The 17,166-nt window shown below is 35.9% G+C and overlaps 1 protein-coding gene across 2 annotated transcripts in view; it reads right to left on the bottom strand.

Annotated features, from left to right (window-relative positions):
• Positions 1 to 226: 226 nt before the first annotated feature.
• The window catches only part of LOC150103160 (deubiquitinase OTUD6B-like), a 420,347-nt gene continuing 403,407 nt past the window's right edge, over positions 227 to 17,166 (bottom strand). For both annotated transcript variants that reach the window (XM_090398214.1, XM_090398215.1), the window contains one exon: positions 227 to 483. In XM_090398214.1, the coding sequence (XP_090254340.1) occupies positions 393 to 483 (91 nt within the window). In that variant the 3' untranslated portion in view covers positions 227 to 392. The remainder of the gene's footprint in view (positions 484 to 17,166) is intronic.

Below are 17,166 nucleotides of genomic sequence, written 5' to 3'. Positions count from 1 at the left end.
GGTCTGAGCTTTTCAAAATATTCACGAATATTATTCTCAGAATATTTCCACTATAAAATATTTATTCATGAAAAATGCTTAGAAAACTAAAATGACAAATTCCAGGAGAACTTCTCGCAGAACACTTATTCACACCTTCCGCGGAACACAGTTTGGGAAACTCTGTTCTAAACATTCATCAACAAAAGACATGTATTCTAATTATCAATAAATATAAATCGAGAAGTAAGTTAGACAAATTTATTTACTTTATATTCTATTGAAAATGATTTTTAAATAAAACAAAAACAGTTTAATACATAAATCAGTTTTAGTTTCACAACATGATTAACATATATTTCTCACTTAAACTTGCAGAATGCAATTTAATCCTTACAATATGCACAAAAATATCATAATCCATCTTCAGTAGTTTCTTCTACTAAATTGCGAGGTATAACTGAATTGTAATGCTCACCCAATCCATATGCATGTCTGTGATAGCTGCAAGTAAAAAGAGACTATTCTAATAGATGTAAGGTATTTAAATAACATCAGTGCTAAAATAAATTTAGTTTAATCCTTTACCCAAGTGTATATTTGGGTAAAGGATTAAACTAAATACCTGAAGTATCTTCAGGACTGAGGCAACTCGTAGTATAGTGGACCAAGCTCTCATCACTCCTTGTCACAGTATCTCCCATAATGCAAAGCACATCTCCTTGCGGACATGTATAATGCTATGCATTAAGAGAAGGGCCACTACCCAGACCCAGAAGCAATGGAGATGTGATATTTACTTATACGAGTTGCCAAAAGTTGCCAAGGTAGTACACCTTAATGCAAAGCACATCTCCTTGCAGAGATGTGCTTTGCATTATGGGAGATATACTGAGACATGGAGTGATGAGAGCTTGATCCACCTATACTATGAGTTGCTTCAGTCCGGAAGATACTTCAGGTGCAAACTTTGTTTGCCTACACTTGGATAAAGGATTAAACTAAATTTATTATAGTCTAACCAAGTGGAAAATAAACTTCCAACATCACTGCTAAACTTTCAATGAAAAACACATAAATAAACAAATGATGGAGCAAATCATAAAAATATACATCCTCTAATAGTGTTCTTGTACAGTGGCATTATTATCACATTTGATCATAAGGCTATGAATGCCATAGGCATTTTCCTAATTTTGCCATAAATGGTCCAATTGAAACCAAAACTTAAATTATGTGGATCAAATTTTCACAAAATCCTAAATATCAAATTTTATTAAATTCCATCCTGCTAAAGTAGAGTTATTACTATAATTTCAAATTGTAATATCATTTCATTGTAATAACATGGTCTTAAAATCAAAATTGAAGTACTATATCCTAAATTTCATCTAATTCCATCCAGCCAAAGTGGAGTTTCTCATCATCATCAAATTCTTGATGTGTACCAGCATTGAGGGGTACAGGATATCACAATAGTACTACATGAAAAAGTTACATCATTACTAACAGGAAATTAGCAATTTTCCTCCAAATTAATCTGTTATCTGTCAGGATTTCAACATTATCAGATCTTATATTTCTTCTTCTGAGGCACTTTTACTGTCAATACATCTAGATGTTGGTCTTCCTCTGAGTCTTTTTTTTTCTGCCATTCTGGCAAAGAACACCTGTTTTGCTAATAATTTTTCTCCTATTCTGTTTAAGTGACCATACCACCTCAGAGCTTTATCAACACATTTCCAAATATTAGCAATGTCAAGTTCTTTCCTAATCGTCTTTATTTTGAATATGATACTGATGTCATCTGTTTACTTCCTAAATCTTTCTCAGAACTCTCATATCTCTGGTCTAATCATCTCTAGACTTTAATCAAGTGTTTTATTTCTAAACTACCTATCAGATCCATAAATTAAAATTCATTTAAATGCTGTCTTGTATACAGTTAGTTTTTTTGACTAATTTCTCTCTTATTCCATATAAATTTATTCAGTTGACTTCCTACCATATCAGCTTTGCGAATTCTGTTGTCTATTTCTGTTAATTCTATTTTCATATTTAATTTGCTATCTTCACTAAAAATTGTGCCTAAATAGCAAAAATGGTTTACTTGTTGTATTGGTTCTCAATTCAGAATGCAGTTGATGTTTTCAGTGTTTCTGCCTATTTTCACTATCTTTGTCTTTTTATTAATGATTTTTATATCAAATTTTAGATGCACCCTCTCACTGAGGAAGCTACATGAAGAAGAAGAAGATACCAAATTTATTATGGCTGTTATTGAATTTATTCAGGGAAACATGTAGACTTGTACCAGATTTATTTCAAAGTATATCATCAGCAAAAAGTAAAAAACTGAGATTAACAACTCCAAGTTTGCTATCAGGTTTAATACCACTTTCCTTCATAATGATCATACAGATGATGAACAACAGTGGAGATAATGTGCACCCTTGTCTCATGCCTCATTTAACATCACACCATGTTTGTGTACATTCTTCAATTCTAACTACTGACTTGCAACTCAAATACAGGATAGGTATTTGATTTGAAATATTACTTGATATAATGTCCCATTTACACTGTATAACTGCAGTGTTGAGTTTTTGCTTTGTGAAATTTTTAAGAGAAATTTTAAAATGTTTTGCCAAGTTCTGCACACATAAACGATCTAACCTAAACACAAACTGAAATAGTGTGACATGTTTTTTGAAGAGTTCCAAATACTGAATTTCAATAAAATCCATTCAACCAGATGCCAGAAATAACTTGTATTCAGATGCATGGGCAAAGCAAATGTAATAGTTGCTTATTCATTTCAAAATACATTTTGGGGGTGGGGAGATAAAGCTCTGTGGCATATAGAAGTGGCAGAGAAATCCATACTTTGGCAAAGTATATATATATGAATGTGAGATTTTCTGTACAGTGGTTCAGCAGAGAAGTTTAGATGTGAATCATCCTGGTCAAATTAATTACTATCTTCAAACAAAACATCTCATAATTAGAAAACAATGGACAAATTTCCAAAACAGCATGAGGCTGACTGCAATTTAAAAGCAATAAGATTATATTTTTTTTAAGATAATAAAAACAGTACTAAGAAAATATTACTGTTTCACTTTCAAGTGGCAGCTTTTAAATCAAGCAATCATTCTTTCTCATGTAATCAGTTAATTTTTTTACAGTCAATCAATCAATAAGTAACCTGCACAGATTATTTAACTGATTAACAGTTTGTAAAAAACGAACCCCCCCCCCCCCATCACAACACCATGAAAACTTATCTCAGAAACCAGATTACTTTTGAGGCCAAAAGAAATCCAAGGGAGTTTTTTTTTGATGTGGCCAGAAGAAGGAAGAATGATTATGGGAGGATGATGTTGGTCAGTGCTAATGGTAGTATAATGACTACTCAGAAGGATATAGCAGAGGTATTGGTATTAAATGAGCAATTCATTAAAATATTACATTCTTGTGAATGCAACATAATACAGAACTTGAGAGCAATGGGAAGGGGTAACCACTCTTGGTGAGTGAGCAGTAGGTATAAGAGGAATTATTACACCTGATATCTTAGGAATATAGTATTCTCAGCTATCATGGTGTAACATGAAGAATAAATATCATAAATTAAAACCCCTGCATAAAAAAATGAATTATTTAATGGAAAATTTCTTGCATCCAGTAATATGTATAAAACTTAAGGGTTGTTGTTAAAGTAGCTGATAAAGGAAGGACTGTATTAATATTGTAATATGATTTAAAATAAGGAATTCTAACTAAATAAGTATCTAACAAAGGAAAGTATAGATTAATATTGTAATACGATTAAAAATGAGAGAGTTAAGTAAATAAGTAGAAAGGGGTGAGTCATAAAATACGTTATGTGAGAGATTAAGTTATTAAGTAGAATTCATAGAAAAAGTTTGAAAGGGGATTAAGTCAGGCTAGCACAAGAAAGGCAAAGCTATCGCTTAGGGCCGATCCCCAGATTGAAACATTGAGAACCGGCTTCCCGATCAAATGACGTTTGGCGAGAAAACGCCACCCTAATTGGTCGATGATTAAAAAACAAGTAGAAGGAAGAGAAAGGAAGTAAGAAAAGGCCGTTAGGGGAGCAGCTATAAAAGGGTTGGTAACCCCCCTGGGGGGACTCTTTTTGGATAGTCGCTTTTGGCCTTGGAGTTTGGTTTTTGTTCCGGTGGAGTTCACGGGGTTTTCCTGAGTCGCAACAGGGGTGATATCTCCTCGTCACAACACGGAAACGAAAGTGAGCGGGATTTCAATTCCCGTTTTCCCGAGTAGGAAGCAAAGGAAAAATCGCCATAGAGTCCTAGAAAAGAAGGGATCTTCTTCGTTTCGACGCTAGTGATAACTACGCAAAGCAGAAAGCTGTAAAGAGATCGATGTCCTCGTTGCTGATAGTAGAGCAAATACAGTATATGTGTGTTAAAGTATTCCAGAGTTACGAGAAGTTATACCAGAGGTTCGTTTGGAAAAGAATAAAGGCCCATACGAAGAGCTCAAGAAAGGTACTGTAAATCATAACCTATGTTAGCTAGAAATTTGTCTGTGAAAAGTATCGTGATTCCAATACAGAACTGTTGAAGTTATACTAGGACTTTAGTATATGATAGAATGTGTTATGTGTAGATTGACTAGTGTTAAAGATTTGTGAATGATTAAGAGTCCTAAGGTATTTTTGCATGTCTATTATATTGCACAAGATATTTAAATGACATAATTGTGTGTTAGTGCAAATAACGGTATAATGGAATAGTGTGAATTAAGTAATTACGTATCCTAAGAATTGAATGCCTAAGGTAATGTATAAAATAATTGAAATGTCACAAGTATGTGTTAGCAGTAAATGATTTGTTAATCTACTTCAGTATGAATAATCAGATAGTGTGAATTGATCTAATTTGTTCACATCAGGTGAATTTATGAATTAATGTGTATGGCGGCATAATCACAAATAGCCATATTGCTTGTAATGATTTAATGTTAGTCTATAAGTATTTTAGTTTAGTATTTGAATTGTGCCATGTTTAGAAACTTAATAAACCTTTTGTTCAATGATAAAAGAGTTGTCTGATGTTGCTAATCCAATGCACCGCTTAAAATCATCGTACCTAATCACGTGGGAAATTTAATGCTGAGGAAAGAGATTAAGAGTCATGACTGCAATAATATTTAAATACTAAGAGATATATTCGAGATTGACTTTCTCCCTATTCATGACAACATAAATGGTGCAGTTGATAACCACTTGAAAATATTGTACTTAGTCACGCGGAAAATTTAAGTTGAGAATCGAGTTAAGTGTCACGACTGCAATACTTACACTTTCAGATATATTTGAGTTCTTTCTCCTTGTTTATGTATGTAATATCCTAAACTAAATATCCCAAAAGGTGCAGTATAAATACAAATATCAGGGGTACTACGAGGAGCAATAACTTAGATATTGGTATAAGTTTTGGTAAAATCTCAGACATAGAAGTTAGAAGAATATAGATAAAAGGAATTTGTAAGATTAGAGTAGAAATCGTAAATTGGGACACAACAGAATTGAGTAAACTTGATGTCAATAAGGCCATAAAACCTGATGGTATATCACCAACATATCTTGAGGGTATGTTCCAGGGAGTTAACAACAGCTTTAACTTACCTTTTTAATATGAGTCTTAGACTGGCCTAAGTTCCAATGGAGTGGAAAGAAGGTAAAATTGTTCCACTTCATAAAGGGGAGGGTGATAAGACCAAGGGTTTGAATTATAGGCCAATCTGCTTGTCTGGAGTTGAGGTCAAAGTGTTAGAGAGGACCAGGATTTGCAACTGGGTTGACAGAAGCAGGATTCTAGTTTATTGACAGCATGGGCTTGCTAAAAAAAGGTCATGTTTAAGCAATCTGCTTACTTATTATAACACAGTGACAAATGCATTGGACAAAGGGAATGCATACACACAGTAGTATAATTAGATTTTGCAAAGACCTTCGATAGATTTCCACATGACAAGCTGGTAATTAAATTATAACATATGCGATTGGATAATAGATTAGTATGTTGGATTGGACATTTGCTGTCTGATAGGTATCAGCTATTGTATATGAGGAGCAATATCTCAAAACAGGAAAGTCATTAGAGGTGTACCCCAAGGAGTGGGGTTAGGGCCATTTTTGTTTAATTTGTGTGCAAATGACACTGGGAAGGGCTTGATGATGTATAGTTGTTTGTAAATGATGCAAAGTTGGCAACAGCAGTTATGAGGAGTAGAATGGATGTTGTAGCTTTGCAAGAGGGACTCAAGTGAATGAATGGGTAAGTGTGTGGGGATGTCAGTTCAATTTAGCAAATTCTAAGGTTTTAAAATTTGGAAAGCAAAGATGAGATGAAGAGTATAAAATTAATGGGGATATGAGGAGATGAAAGATCTTGGGGTGATGTTGGATAGGGACCTGAAATTTCAGGGACATTTTTCTAAAACTGCAAGAACAGCACAATAGATTATGGAAATGAAGCAGAGAACATTGATATATAGAAGTAACAATGTTATTATTCCATTTCAAGGCTTTGATAAGATCTCATATGGATTACTGTGCACAGATTTGGTCGCCTAGTTTTCAAAAAGGATGATGAGTTGCTGGAGAAGGTTCAGAAATGATCAACTAAGTATCAGGCCTCTGGAAATGTGGAGTATGATGACAGATTGGGAGAATGCAAATTGCAGAGCCTGTGTGGGGAGCATGATTGAGACATATAAGTTGGTAAAGGGTATTTGACAGATCAATATGCATGAGATTTTTCATAGGCCGGAGACAGGGGAGAACAAGAGGCCATCCTTGGAAGTGTATAAGGAGAGTGTGAGTAAGGGAGTGAGGAGTAGGTTATTTTTGCATGGAGAGTGGTGGGTGATTGGAATGCATTGCCTGCGAGTGTGGTGAGTGCAGAGATAGTGAAGCCATTTAAGTCAAGGTATGATGAGATGTGTGTGTGTGTGTGTGTGTGTGAGAGACCTTCCATGATTAGTCTCTTAACTCCATGGAGGTTTGATGATGATGATGATGATGATGATAATAATAATAATAACAATAATATGATAGGGTAGTCAATCCTATCTACATTGTCTGCTATATCTTAAAATTGCATGTGTTGTGTGTGGGATAAAAAAACTCAAGCTTCTGGGAGGAAAATCTCATAACCTCCATATGAGACCAGTTAACTCACTGAAACGCCTTGCTAAAGGTTTTTCATGTCCTAGATGGGAGTCAAATGCAGGTCCTACCAACCAAAGGGCATCATCAACTGAGATATGGAGGCTCTTATACTAAGAGCACTTAACACAGTATAAGTAACGACTATTCCAAATTATGCTGAACTGGGAACTGTAGGAGTCCCTCCTATTTTGGCCTGAATGTGCTGCAATTCTCAGGAGACCTTAGGATGTCCATACATAAATAAAGGAGAGAATAAGTATGAAAGTGTGAGAATTTAAAAGTTTTAAAATCATATCTATATTTATGTACTTTCTTACTAATGTAAAAGGTTTCCCAGTAGTGTTCACAGTTTCCCAGTAGTATATCAGTTCTTATTTTCTTACTTAAAAATTCTAAATAAAAATATTACTGCTACTGACTTTCAAGTACCATGTTCTCATTGGCTCTACATCTCATATCAAAATAATAACACAGTCCAACACAATTTTTGCTGACTTTTATATGAGACTTGTTTTTTACTAATTTGGGTGTGCTGATTTCAAATATCAAACCCATTTTTCTCTATCACGTCAGGTTTTTCCTCTATGGCATTTTCGTTTTGCTAATTTGTAAGTTTTTGATAGTTTTAAGGAGGCAGTACTATTTAGAGGATCAAAAAAATCGATTTTTTAATATTATTTTCTAAAAGTATGTACTTTTAAAAATCTGATCCTAACTTTTTATCAAGAAATTTGAAAAATTCCCAAAGATATAGCCTATTATTCGAAGCGGTGCGCAGATCAGAATCGGAGCGCTCACCGCTCTCGCTTATTAGTAAACGAATAAATGCGTAAGAACCTGCAACGGCACGTACTGCTGCTTTGAATGTGAGAGAGGTCAATAATTAGATACATAACTACTTAACAATATTCATTAAAAATTACAAGAATATTTTTGTATTTATTGAAACGTTATAAGCGCTCATCATACTTTCACGATCGATTAACGAATGACTGATTTCGATCGTTCTTTGTCCGCTATGACGCATATAGCATTCATTTGTTTTAGGCAGTTGTCATCGCCTACTTTTTACTAAATGTATTAGGTTGGTTATCGGCCTCTCTCGCATTCAAAGCGCCAGTACATGCCGTTGCAGGTTCTTACGTATTTATTTGTTTACTAACAAGCGAGAGCAGTGAGCGCTCTGATTCTGATCTGCGCACCGCTTTGAATAATAGGCTATATATATGGGAATTTTTCGAATTTCTTGATAAAAAGTTAGGAACAGATTTTTAAAAGTACATACTTTCAGAAAATAATATTAAAAAATCGATTTTTTTGATCCTCTAAATAGTACTGCCTCCTTAAAACTATCAAAAACTTACAAATTAGCAAAAAGAAAATGCCATAGAGGAAAAATCTGATGTAATAGAGAAAAAGGGGTTTGATATTTGAAATCAGCGTGCCCAAATTAGTAAAAAACAAGTGTCAGATCATAATCAGCAGAAAAAAATTTTTTTTTTGTTGGCCAGTGTAATTTAATCTCAAAATATTTAATTTTAACCAAGACAAGCATAAAAAACACACAGACAACAATATCTTTAAATATGTTTAAATATATTGCTGCATTACTACACAATAATCCCTCAATTATCCAATCACTGTTGGAAAGCAACTGCTGGCTGAATAACTGAAAGGTCTGATTAATGAAGGCACAATTTCATATTACATAGGACTAATGTCCATTCAACGGATTCAGTTAATTGAAAGTTCAGTCATCTGAAGGTCAGATAGTGAGAGATTACTGTAATCTCACCTGATAAATCATCAACCATATCTTCCAGTTTATTATTAATATTATTTTTTTAATATATTGATCCCATACATCAGTGCTGTGTGTAGGGTGCAGGCAAGGATTGAAAAAGAAGCAGCTGGATAACTGACGTACTTCAACAATTGCAGGTTGTAGTTGTTCGGAATCTTTCAAGAGGAAGAAGACTGTTCCAGAAGACAGTGTTAGATGGAATAAAAGAGGAAGAAAGAGAATCGGTTTTGTTTTATTTGCCGTTGAACTTAAAAGGGATGCAGGACAGCTGTTGCTCTTTTAACAGGCCCAACAAGAAGTGGAGGAATGATGTTTGCCAATTCAATGGCCACAGAAGTACCTGTACAACAGTCACAGACCTGAAACGCTGCATCTGTAAGAGAGAAGCTGAAATAAGTCTGTAAGGGAAGAATCACTATGAGGTTAATTGCACTCTTCTTGACAGCATCAAGAATTTTTAGGAGATTTTAGGTATGCCATTGCAAACATGTGAGCAGTATTCTAAGGATGGGCAGAAATCTGTATAGAGTTAGTAGCTGGGTGAGCTGAAACTCTGCATCTGTAAGATAGAGGCTGGTCTGAAAAGTTCTCGGCCTAACAATGAAACAACGAATTTATAATTTCAAAATTATTTTTATTTTTCAAATAATCTCCCTTAAGACTAATACATTTATTCTAGCGATGATCCAGCGCCATTATCCCGTCCCTGTAGTGGTTCTCAGTAAGATCTGCAAAATATTCCTCTACAGCTTGATTTGAAGAAAAAACGCTGTCTAGCGAGGAAGAGTTTTAGTTTTGGGAAGAGATAGAAGTCAGAGGGAGCCAAATCTGGAGGATAGGGTGGATGTTCCAACAATTCATAGTGCAAATCGCTTAATTTTCCCATTGCCAAAACACCTTTGTGAGCAGGTAGATTGTCCTGATGAAAGATGATTTTTTCCTTCTGCAAACCAGTCTTTTCTCACGATTTTTTTCATCTAGTCTGGTTAAAAGATCGGAATAATATTCCATGGTTATTGTTTTATCGTTTTCAAGATAATTAATAAACATGGAATATGGAACCGACTTTGTCTTCTTTGCTGCTGAACAACTGGCTTCTGTCCACTGTTTTGACTGCTGTTTAGATTCTGTTGTGTAATGGTGAATCCAAGTCTCATTCATAGTAATAAATCAATGCACAAAATCAGTTTTATTTTTGTTAAAACGCTCCAAGAACTGTTCAGAGATTTTCATGCGAGTGCATTTTTGATCTACCGTGCAAGGGCAGCACCCATCTTGTGCAAAGCTTCTTCATTTGCAATTCTTCATGCAAAATATATCCTACACATTCTTTTGAAATGCCTATGGTCTCAGCAATTTCATGCACTTTGACTCAACAGTCATCCAATACCATATCATGCACTTGATCAATGATTTCTGGTGTTGTTACACTTTTTGAACATCCGTCGTGTGGATCATCTTCAAGGCTGGTATGGCCATGTTTAAACTTGGCAGCCCATTTCTTAATCGTCAAAAATGAAGGAAAAGATTGCTCATAAACTTTTATAACTTCGAATGAATTTCTTTTGCCGTTAAACCTTCTTTTACAAAGAATTTTATAACTGCAAGATACTGAATTTTATCCATTTCAAGGGATACAGACAACACTTCTGCTTCAAACAGCTGAAAAAAACAAAGTACTTGATAGAATGACTTGCAATTTCTCATGGAATGCTTATGACAGATGTACCTACTTAGAAAAAAAAATTCTTGCCGATAGTGTTGCCTTCTATGGTCGAGGCCGAGAACTTCTCAGACCACCCTTGTAAGCCTGGATGAAAAAATAGCATCTTGAGAGGAAGAGAATGCCTAACTTTTTTGATGCTGAGGAAGCTACTGATGTGATCCATTTATGCCAGGAGAGTTTAGAGGCAAATGTTACTCCGAGTAGAGAGATCTAATCCTGTTTGGTTATTTGTATATTACTGAGAGTAAGGGCAGGTGAGGTGCGATTCTTTTCATGAGGGAAAAGGCAAGACTATGTTTTAGTGGCATTGAAGGTGACTAGATTGTCCTTCCTCCCAATGAAGGATTGATGGTATAGAGATCAACATTTAAGACACTAGATGAATATGATCATGAAGGCCATCTGTGCATTGAATGGTTTGTCAAATGAGCAGAATGAATGGAGAGTACAATCATTAACAAAGTTATGAATAGGATTACTGGTGATTGATAGCAGATCATTTATGCATAGAAGAAAGAGGGTAGATGGCAGAACAGAGCCCTTAGGCATTCCTTCATTGATTGCAAAGTTTGAAGAGAGGGAGCCATCCACCAAAACATGTAGCAAATGACCATAAAGAAAGCTAGCTACCCAATTACAGAGGATGCCAAGTAGGCCAAAGGATGGTAATTTCCTTAGCAGGTCTCAATGTTGGACACAAACAAAAGATATAGAAATATCAAGAGGGAGAGCATATTTCTCCAAACATTTCCATGGTACACATACAATGATGGGTATGTAAGCTAAGAATCAGCTGTGGATCTAGAATGGCAGAATCCATACTGGTGGTCACTGATTAAATGGTGGACCTCTAAGTAGTGGAGAAGTTGCTTATTAATGACTTTCACCATTATTTTAGGTGATGGTGATTGGTTGGTAGTTTAACTGTAAACTTCTATCTCCCTTTTTTGGTATAAGCTGGATATATGATTACTTCCATGTGTTGGGATAAGTGCAAGCCAAGTACAGAAGATTGTAGAGATGACAGGGCAGGTATTAGCCCTGTATCATCATCTTGGTCATCTGTGCATTAGCTGGAGGAAAAGAGTGATGCCAGGAGGTCAGCTTTAATTTTGGATCTGTAACTTGATCCAAAATTAAATTGTCATTTGGATGAAATCCAAATGACAATTTAATTTCATCCAAAATGTCATTTGGATGAAAGAGAGGGAGAAAGAGAGAGGGGGGAGGGGAAGAGGTTGTGTCCAATGGTCTTAGCAAGGGGCTAGAAGGCATGGCTTCCATTTGTGCTAGGCAAGTTTTTTGTTGTTGGCCTTTATGAAGGCAGATTCATTTACTATAACTGTTTTGTATTTATTGTGTGCTTCAGCATGTGCTAAATTGAAGTTGGAGTTCTTAATGTAGCCACCTGCAATAAAGTGAGTTTTTTTTCTTCAACTGCTTTGGTACACTTGCTATTGAACCAGGACTTGGAAAGTCAATGAGAATTTTGGGTAGAATAGGGAATAAAGGGCTTCATTTCAGTGAAGAATATTTCTGTGACTCACTTGGATCAGGTGAAAAAGAAGAATAGAAGAGCTGAAGCACTATTCAGACAATGGAAGGAAGAACAGAAATTTCAGAGGTCATCTCATTTCCTTTATATCACCAAAGAACAAAGAGAGTGGTAGGAAAGGAGGTAGGAGTAGGGATGTTCTGTGAGAAAGAAGACTTCCACAAGATTCTGATCTGAGTTATCAAAAAGAGAGAGGTGATTGCTACAGCAGTGAGTCCCCAACTTTTTGCAGCGACTCCCCAAGACCCCACAGTGAAAACTTAGTAGCTGTTTTTTCAAATGATTAGTAAGTTTTTAGGACATAAATACTTCATAAGTAGTATACTGAACTGTGTGGTACAGTAAGACCCTGTTTAACACTACCCTGATTAATGCTGATTCGCTATAACGCAGTTCTACTTGAAGCCTAAAAAAAAGCGCTAAATTTATACTGATTCAATTTATCGTTGTATTTCCCTTGATTTGTATATAATGCGATTATTCCTGAACCTGAACCAATCAGTGAAAGATTACAACAAAACAAAATTGATACAAAAAAGTATTTCACTCGACATTAAAATGCAGGTGCTGAAGCAATTAGAAAAAGGTGAATATCAAGTTGACATTGGAGACGCTTTAAATTTGTCTACTTCTACTATACAAAGAAATTTTAAAAAACAAGGACAAAATTAAGTGTTCAACAACCACAAAGAGAGGATATGAGCAAAAACTTTGCAGCTAGCAGAGGTTGGTTTAATAGATTTAAAAAAAGAGGCAACCTCTACAACATTCGAATCCAGAAAAGCGGTGAGTGCAGATAACGAAGCTGCTTCAGCCTTTACATCAACTTTAAGAGCCATAACTGAAAGAGAAAATTATCCTCTCAAACTTGTTTTTAATGTTGATGAAATGGGACTTTTCTGGAAGAGAATGCCAAAGTGCACATATATCATGCAAACAAAAGCGAGCATTAGGATTCAAAGCTGCAAAAGACTGTTTAACCCTTCTTCTGGGTGGTAACGCCAATGATGATTTCAAATTAAAACTGTTGCTTGTGTATCATTCCAAAACACCAAGAGCCATGAAAGGAAAGTTAATATAAAAATAACTTAAAGAAAAACTTCTTTATTCTTGGTCGAGTGTTCCCCTATCCCTATTTACTGTGTTAAAATGACCCCATTTAGCGTGTGTCTTCTAGGAACACATCCTGAGCATTAATCGAGATATTACTGTATTGTTCATTTGGCTTTGGAGTGCTGTGAAAACAATTACTGAAATACTAAGGGTGCCATGAACCAAGAAAATTTGGGAACCTCTGTAATGCAGCATGTATCTGGAAGAAGAACTAGTTAAAGAGATATCAAATGTATAAGAGAGAGAGTGCAGATGCCTATTAAGAATTTAAGTAAGTTTTATGTGATATTTGTTTTAGGTGACTGCTTATAACAAAGGCTTCCACATCTCGTTCCAGCTTGGTCGGTGTTAGAAAAGCGGAGCCAGTTGAAGTTATGGATGTTAAGGTCACCTAGGAAGATGACTTCACTATTTGGATACTTGCAAAAGGTCAAGTCCTATAATCATGCCACCTATTAACTTTGATCGGGTGTTCTTGGCCATTGGGCTGACTCTCTGCCAATGAGGGTTTCCCCATATGAGAGGCAGGTTGATACAACCATATTTGTTTAGGTTGGGATAGTTGGTAAGAGTTGCAACAGATTCGAGAAAAAGCCTCTTGAATTTAATTTTGCTTTAATGGAGTAAGGTGGCTTTTTTCCAAAGGATACTGTGTGCCAGCTATCCAGGGCATGGTCTGCTAATCTTGAGCAGCTTTTATGGTGGAAACAGATGTAATCCTGGTGCTCTGATATATGGATGTTGGCTGTCTTACCTGTTTTGGACACAGTATGAATGGTTGCAGCAGCAGCGTACCTGGTACACCACTCGTTATCACTACACAGATCATAATAAAAAAAAAAAATACTACCAAATAAATTATGACCCCATCTACACACAGATCAAAACCATCCATAAACTGCTAAAAACTATCACTTCCTGGCCAGCAGATGTGACTAACAAATTAAAATCCTAATTCCAGACCTTCCCAGTATTTATGGACTTCCAAAAATCTATAAAGAGGATGTATCTCTAAGCCCAGTTATAGATAATATAGATTCATCCACCTACAAACTAGCTAAGCATTAAGACAAAGTGCTTTCTCATACTACTGGTAATACCTTGTCACATATAAAAAACTCAGCCCATTTCAAGTCTAGTATACAAGACCTCACACTATGCAACATTGACCTAATGGTCAGTTTTGATATCTCCATTTCATTTACGAATATCCAACTTAAGGACATCTTGGCTCTTATCCAAGCAGAATTTCTTCCCAATATCTCAGCCTTTGGCTCCCATTTTCTCCCTTCTAGGCTAACTTTTTCATGGAGACATTTGAAAAGAATGCATCAAATTCTTCCCCACCTTAAACCCACTGTTTGGCTATGCTATGCTATATGGATGATGTGTTTGCAATTTGGTTGCATGGCCAGAACACCTTACACACTTTCCTATCCCATCTGAAAAGCCAACAGAAATAGAAGTTAACAATGATCTGCCCTTCCTAGACAACCTAATTACAAGACAACCAAATGGATCTCTGACCTTCACAGTCTACAGAAAACTCACCCACCACTAAATACATTCATCAATGGTCACATGAACACCCCTCCCCAATAATTTGGAACTATAAAAATTAATTTGCTCAGATAACACTGCACTGAACATAGAACTCACCTACATAAAAAACACCCCTTTGACTAATGGCTACACCTCCCTTTAACACCATGTACCTATACCCCCCCCCCACTCAAAACATAGATTACAGTAAATCCATCACTATCCTTTATATTAAAGACGTATCAGAAAAGGTGGCCAAGATCTTAATAAAGCACAATCTTGTGACCACTTATAAATCACACACAGAAAGATATCAACCCTTATCCACTCTCCCAAAGACCAGCTGCAACCGTTCATACTGTGGCCAAATAGGTAGGACAGCCAATATCCGTATATCAGAACACCAGGATCAACTCCATTTCCACTACTGTGGATACACAGGATTAGCAGACGATGCCTGGAAACCTGGCACAAGATCTGTTGGAAAAAGCCACCTTACTCAAATTTAAATTTAAAGCAAATTTAAATTCGAGAGGCTTTTTCCTCAAATCAGCTGCAACTTTTACCAATTATCCCAGTCTAAACAAATATGGTTGTATCAACCTGTCTCTCATATGGGAAACCCTCATTAGCAGACAGTCAGCCCAACAGCAAAAAACACCCAACTAAAGCTAATAGGAGGTGTAATTATAGGTCTTTAGGTCATCCTGTATCTCTCTTGTTCCATCTTTCTTACTGAAGTGTGCTTGTGTGTGCATGTTTAATGCCAGTGTATTAATCCCTGAAGATGACAATTTGATTTTGGTGAAATAGGAAATAATAATTAAATATTTTCAGTTAGTATCTAGTCTATGTTGCCAACTTCCTTAAACAAGACAATGCTGGAGAATTAACATATAAGCATAAACACCAGCAAGACATGTAAGTCAATCCAATAGACAATCTTATGCGTTGAACATTATTCATAACTTATTTCAATGGTATTACAGCACCAAACCAACTAAATTATACAAAAAGATGTTTATTGGTTTATATTCACTAGATTTCAAACCAGCATCTATAACACATCTATAAGACAGTGACTGAAGTGTTTGTGAGAGAGGAGTTGTCAATCAACTGAACTGCCATCTTCTGAAAAGTATCAGGAATTATTTGAGAAACTCAAGGTGTATCATCCCCGAATGGGAGAGCATTATTCCAAGGTTGGGCAGATTTGGGATTTGTACAAAGTAAGTAACTGAAAAGAGAAAAATTGTTGAGTGAAAAAATATGCCAAGTTTTTTGGAAGCTAAGAATGCTGGCCACATTATGTGATTATGAAAGGAAAGGCTAGGAGTAAGAGTCTGAGAAAAGAGATCGATCTTAACTGTTAAATTGTTGTCAAATATAAGAAAAGACCTAAGGTCGTTTTTGCGAGAAAAAATAAAAAAATTGTGTTCTGAAGCATTGAAGGTAACTAGGTTGTTATTGCCCAATTGAAGGATGGTGTGGAAATCATTGTTTAGGATGCTTATGATACGAGGGCTGTTCAACTAGTAATAAAACTAATTTTACTGTCGTGAAACCACTCATCACAATATTAATTTCTGTGGAATAAAGAAATGTTGCTATCTGTATTAACAAAAGAGGTTGATAGATGGCATATATGGACTGATGTGCCAGAGTATCATGTGACTAAACGCAAGCTTGTTTCGGTGTGCCTACGAGCCGCGACCAGTCATCGAAATGGAAGCGTCCTTGGAACAGCGTTACGCGATTAAATTTTGTGTGCGTTTGCAAAAATTGGCATCGAACACTTTTAACATGATACGCAAAGCTTTCCATGATGAAGCAATGTCGAGGGCAAGTGTTTTTCGCTGGCATAAAACTTTTAAGGATGAAAGGCAAAATGTGGAAGATCTTGAACGTGAGGGAAGACCTTCAACGTCCATCACAGAGACAATGATCAACACAGCAGAAATTATCATCAAGGAGGATCGCAGAATTACAGTACGCCAGATGAATGTTGTCCTGAATATTTCTGTAGGAAGTGTTCACTCAATCATGGCTGAACATTTGGGACTGAAACGTTTGCCCCCGATGGATTCCCAAACTCTTAACACCGGAGCAAATGCAGCATCGAGTGGATGTGTGCACAGAATGGAAAGAAAGACTGGAACAAGAAGGCAACAACTTCTTAAAATGCATCATTACAGCATATGAAGCTTGGCTGTATCACTATA

This window comes from Typopeltis vanoorti, chromosome 9 (assembly GCF_054136105.1).
Source record: "Typopeltis vanoorti isolate ZY-2024b chromosome 9, IOZ_Tvanoo_1.0, whole genome shotgun sequence".
Taxonomy (NCBI): Eukaryota; Metazoa; Arthropoda; class Arachnida; order Uropygi; family Thelyphonidae; genus Typopeltis; species Typopeltis vanoorti.
The sequence above is the reverse complement of the archived record's forward strand: the minus strand, read 5'-3'. Positions and strand labels throughout refer to the sequence as shown.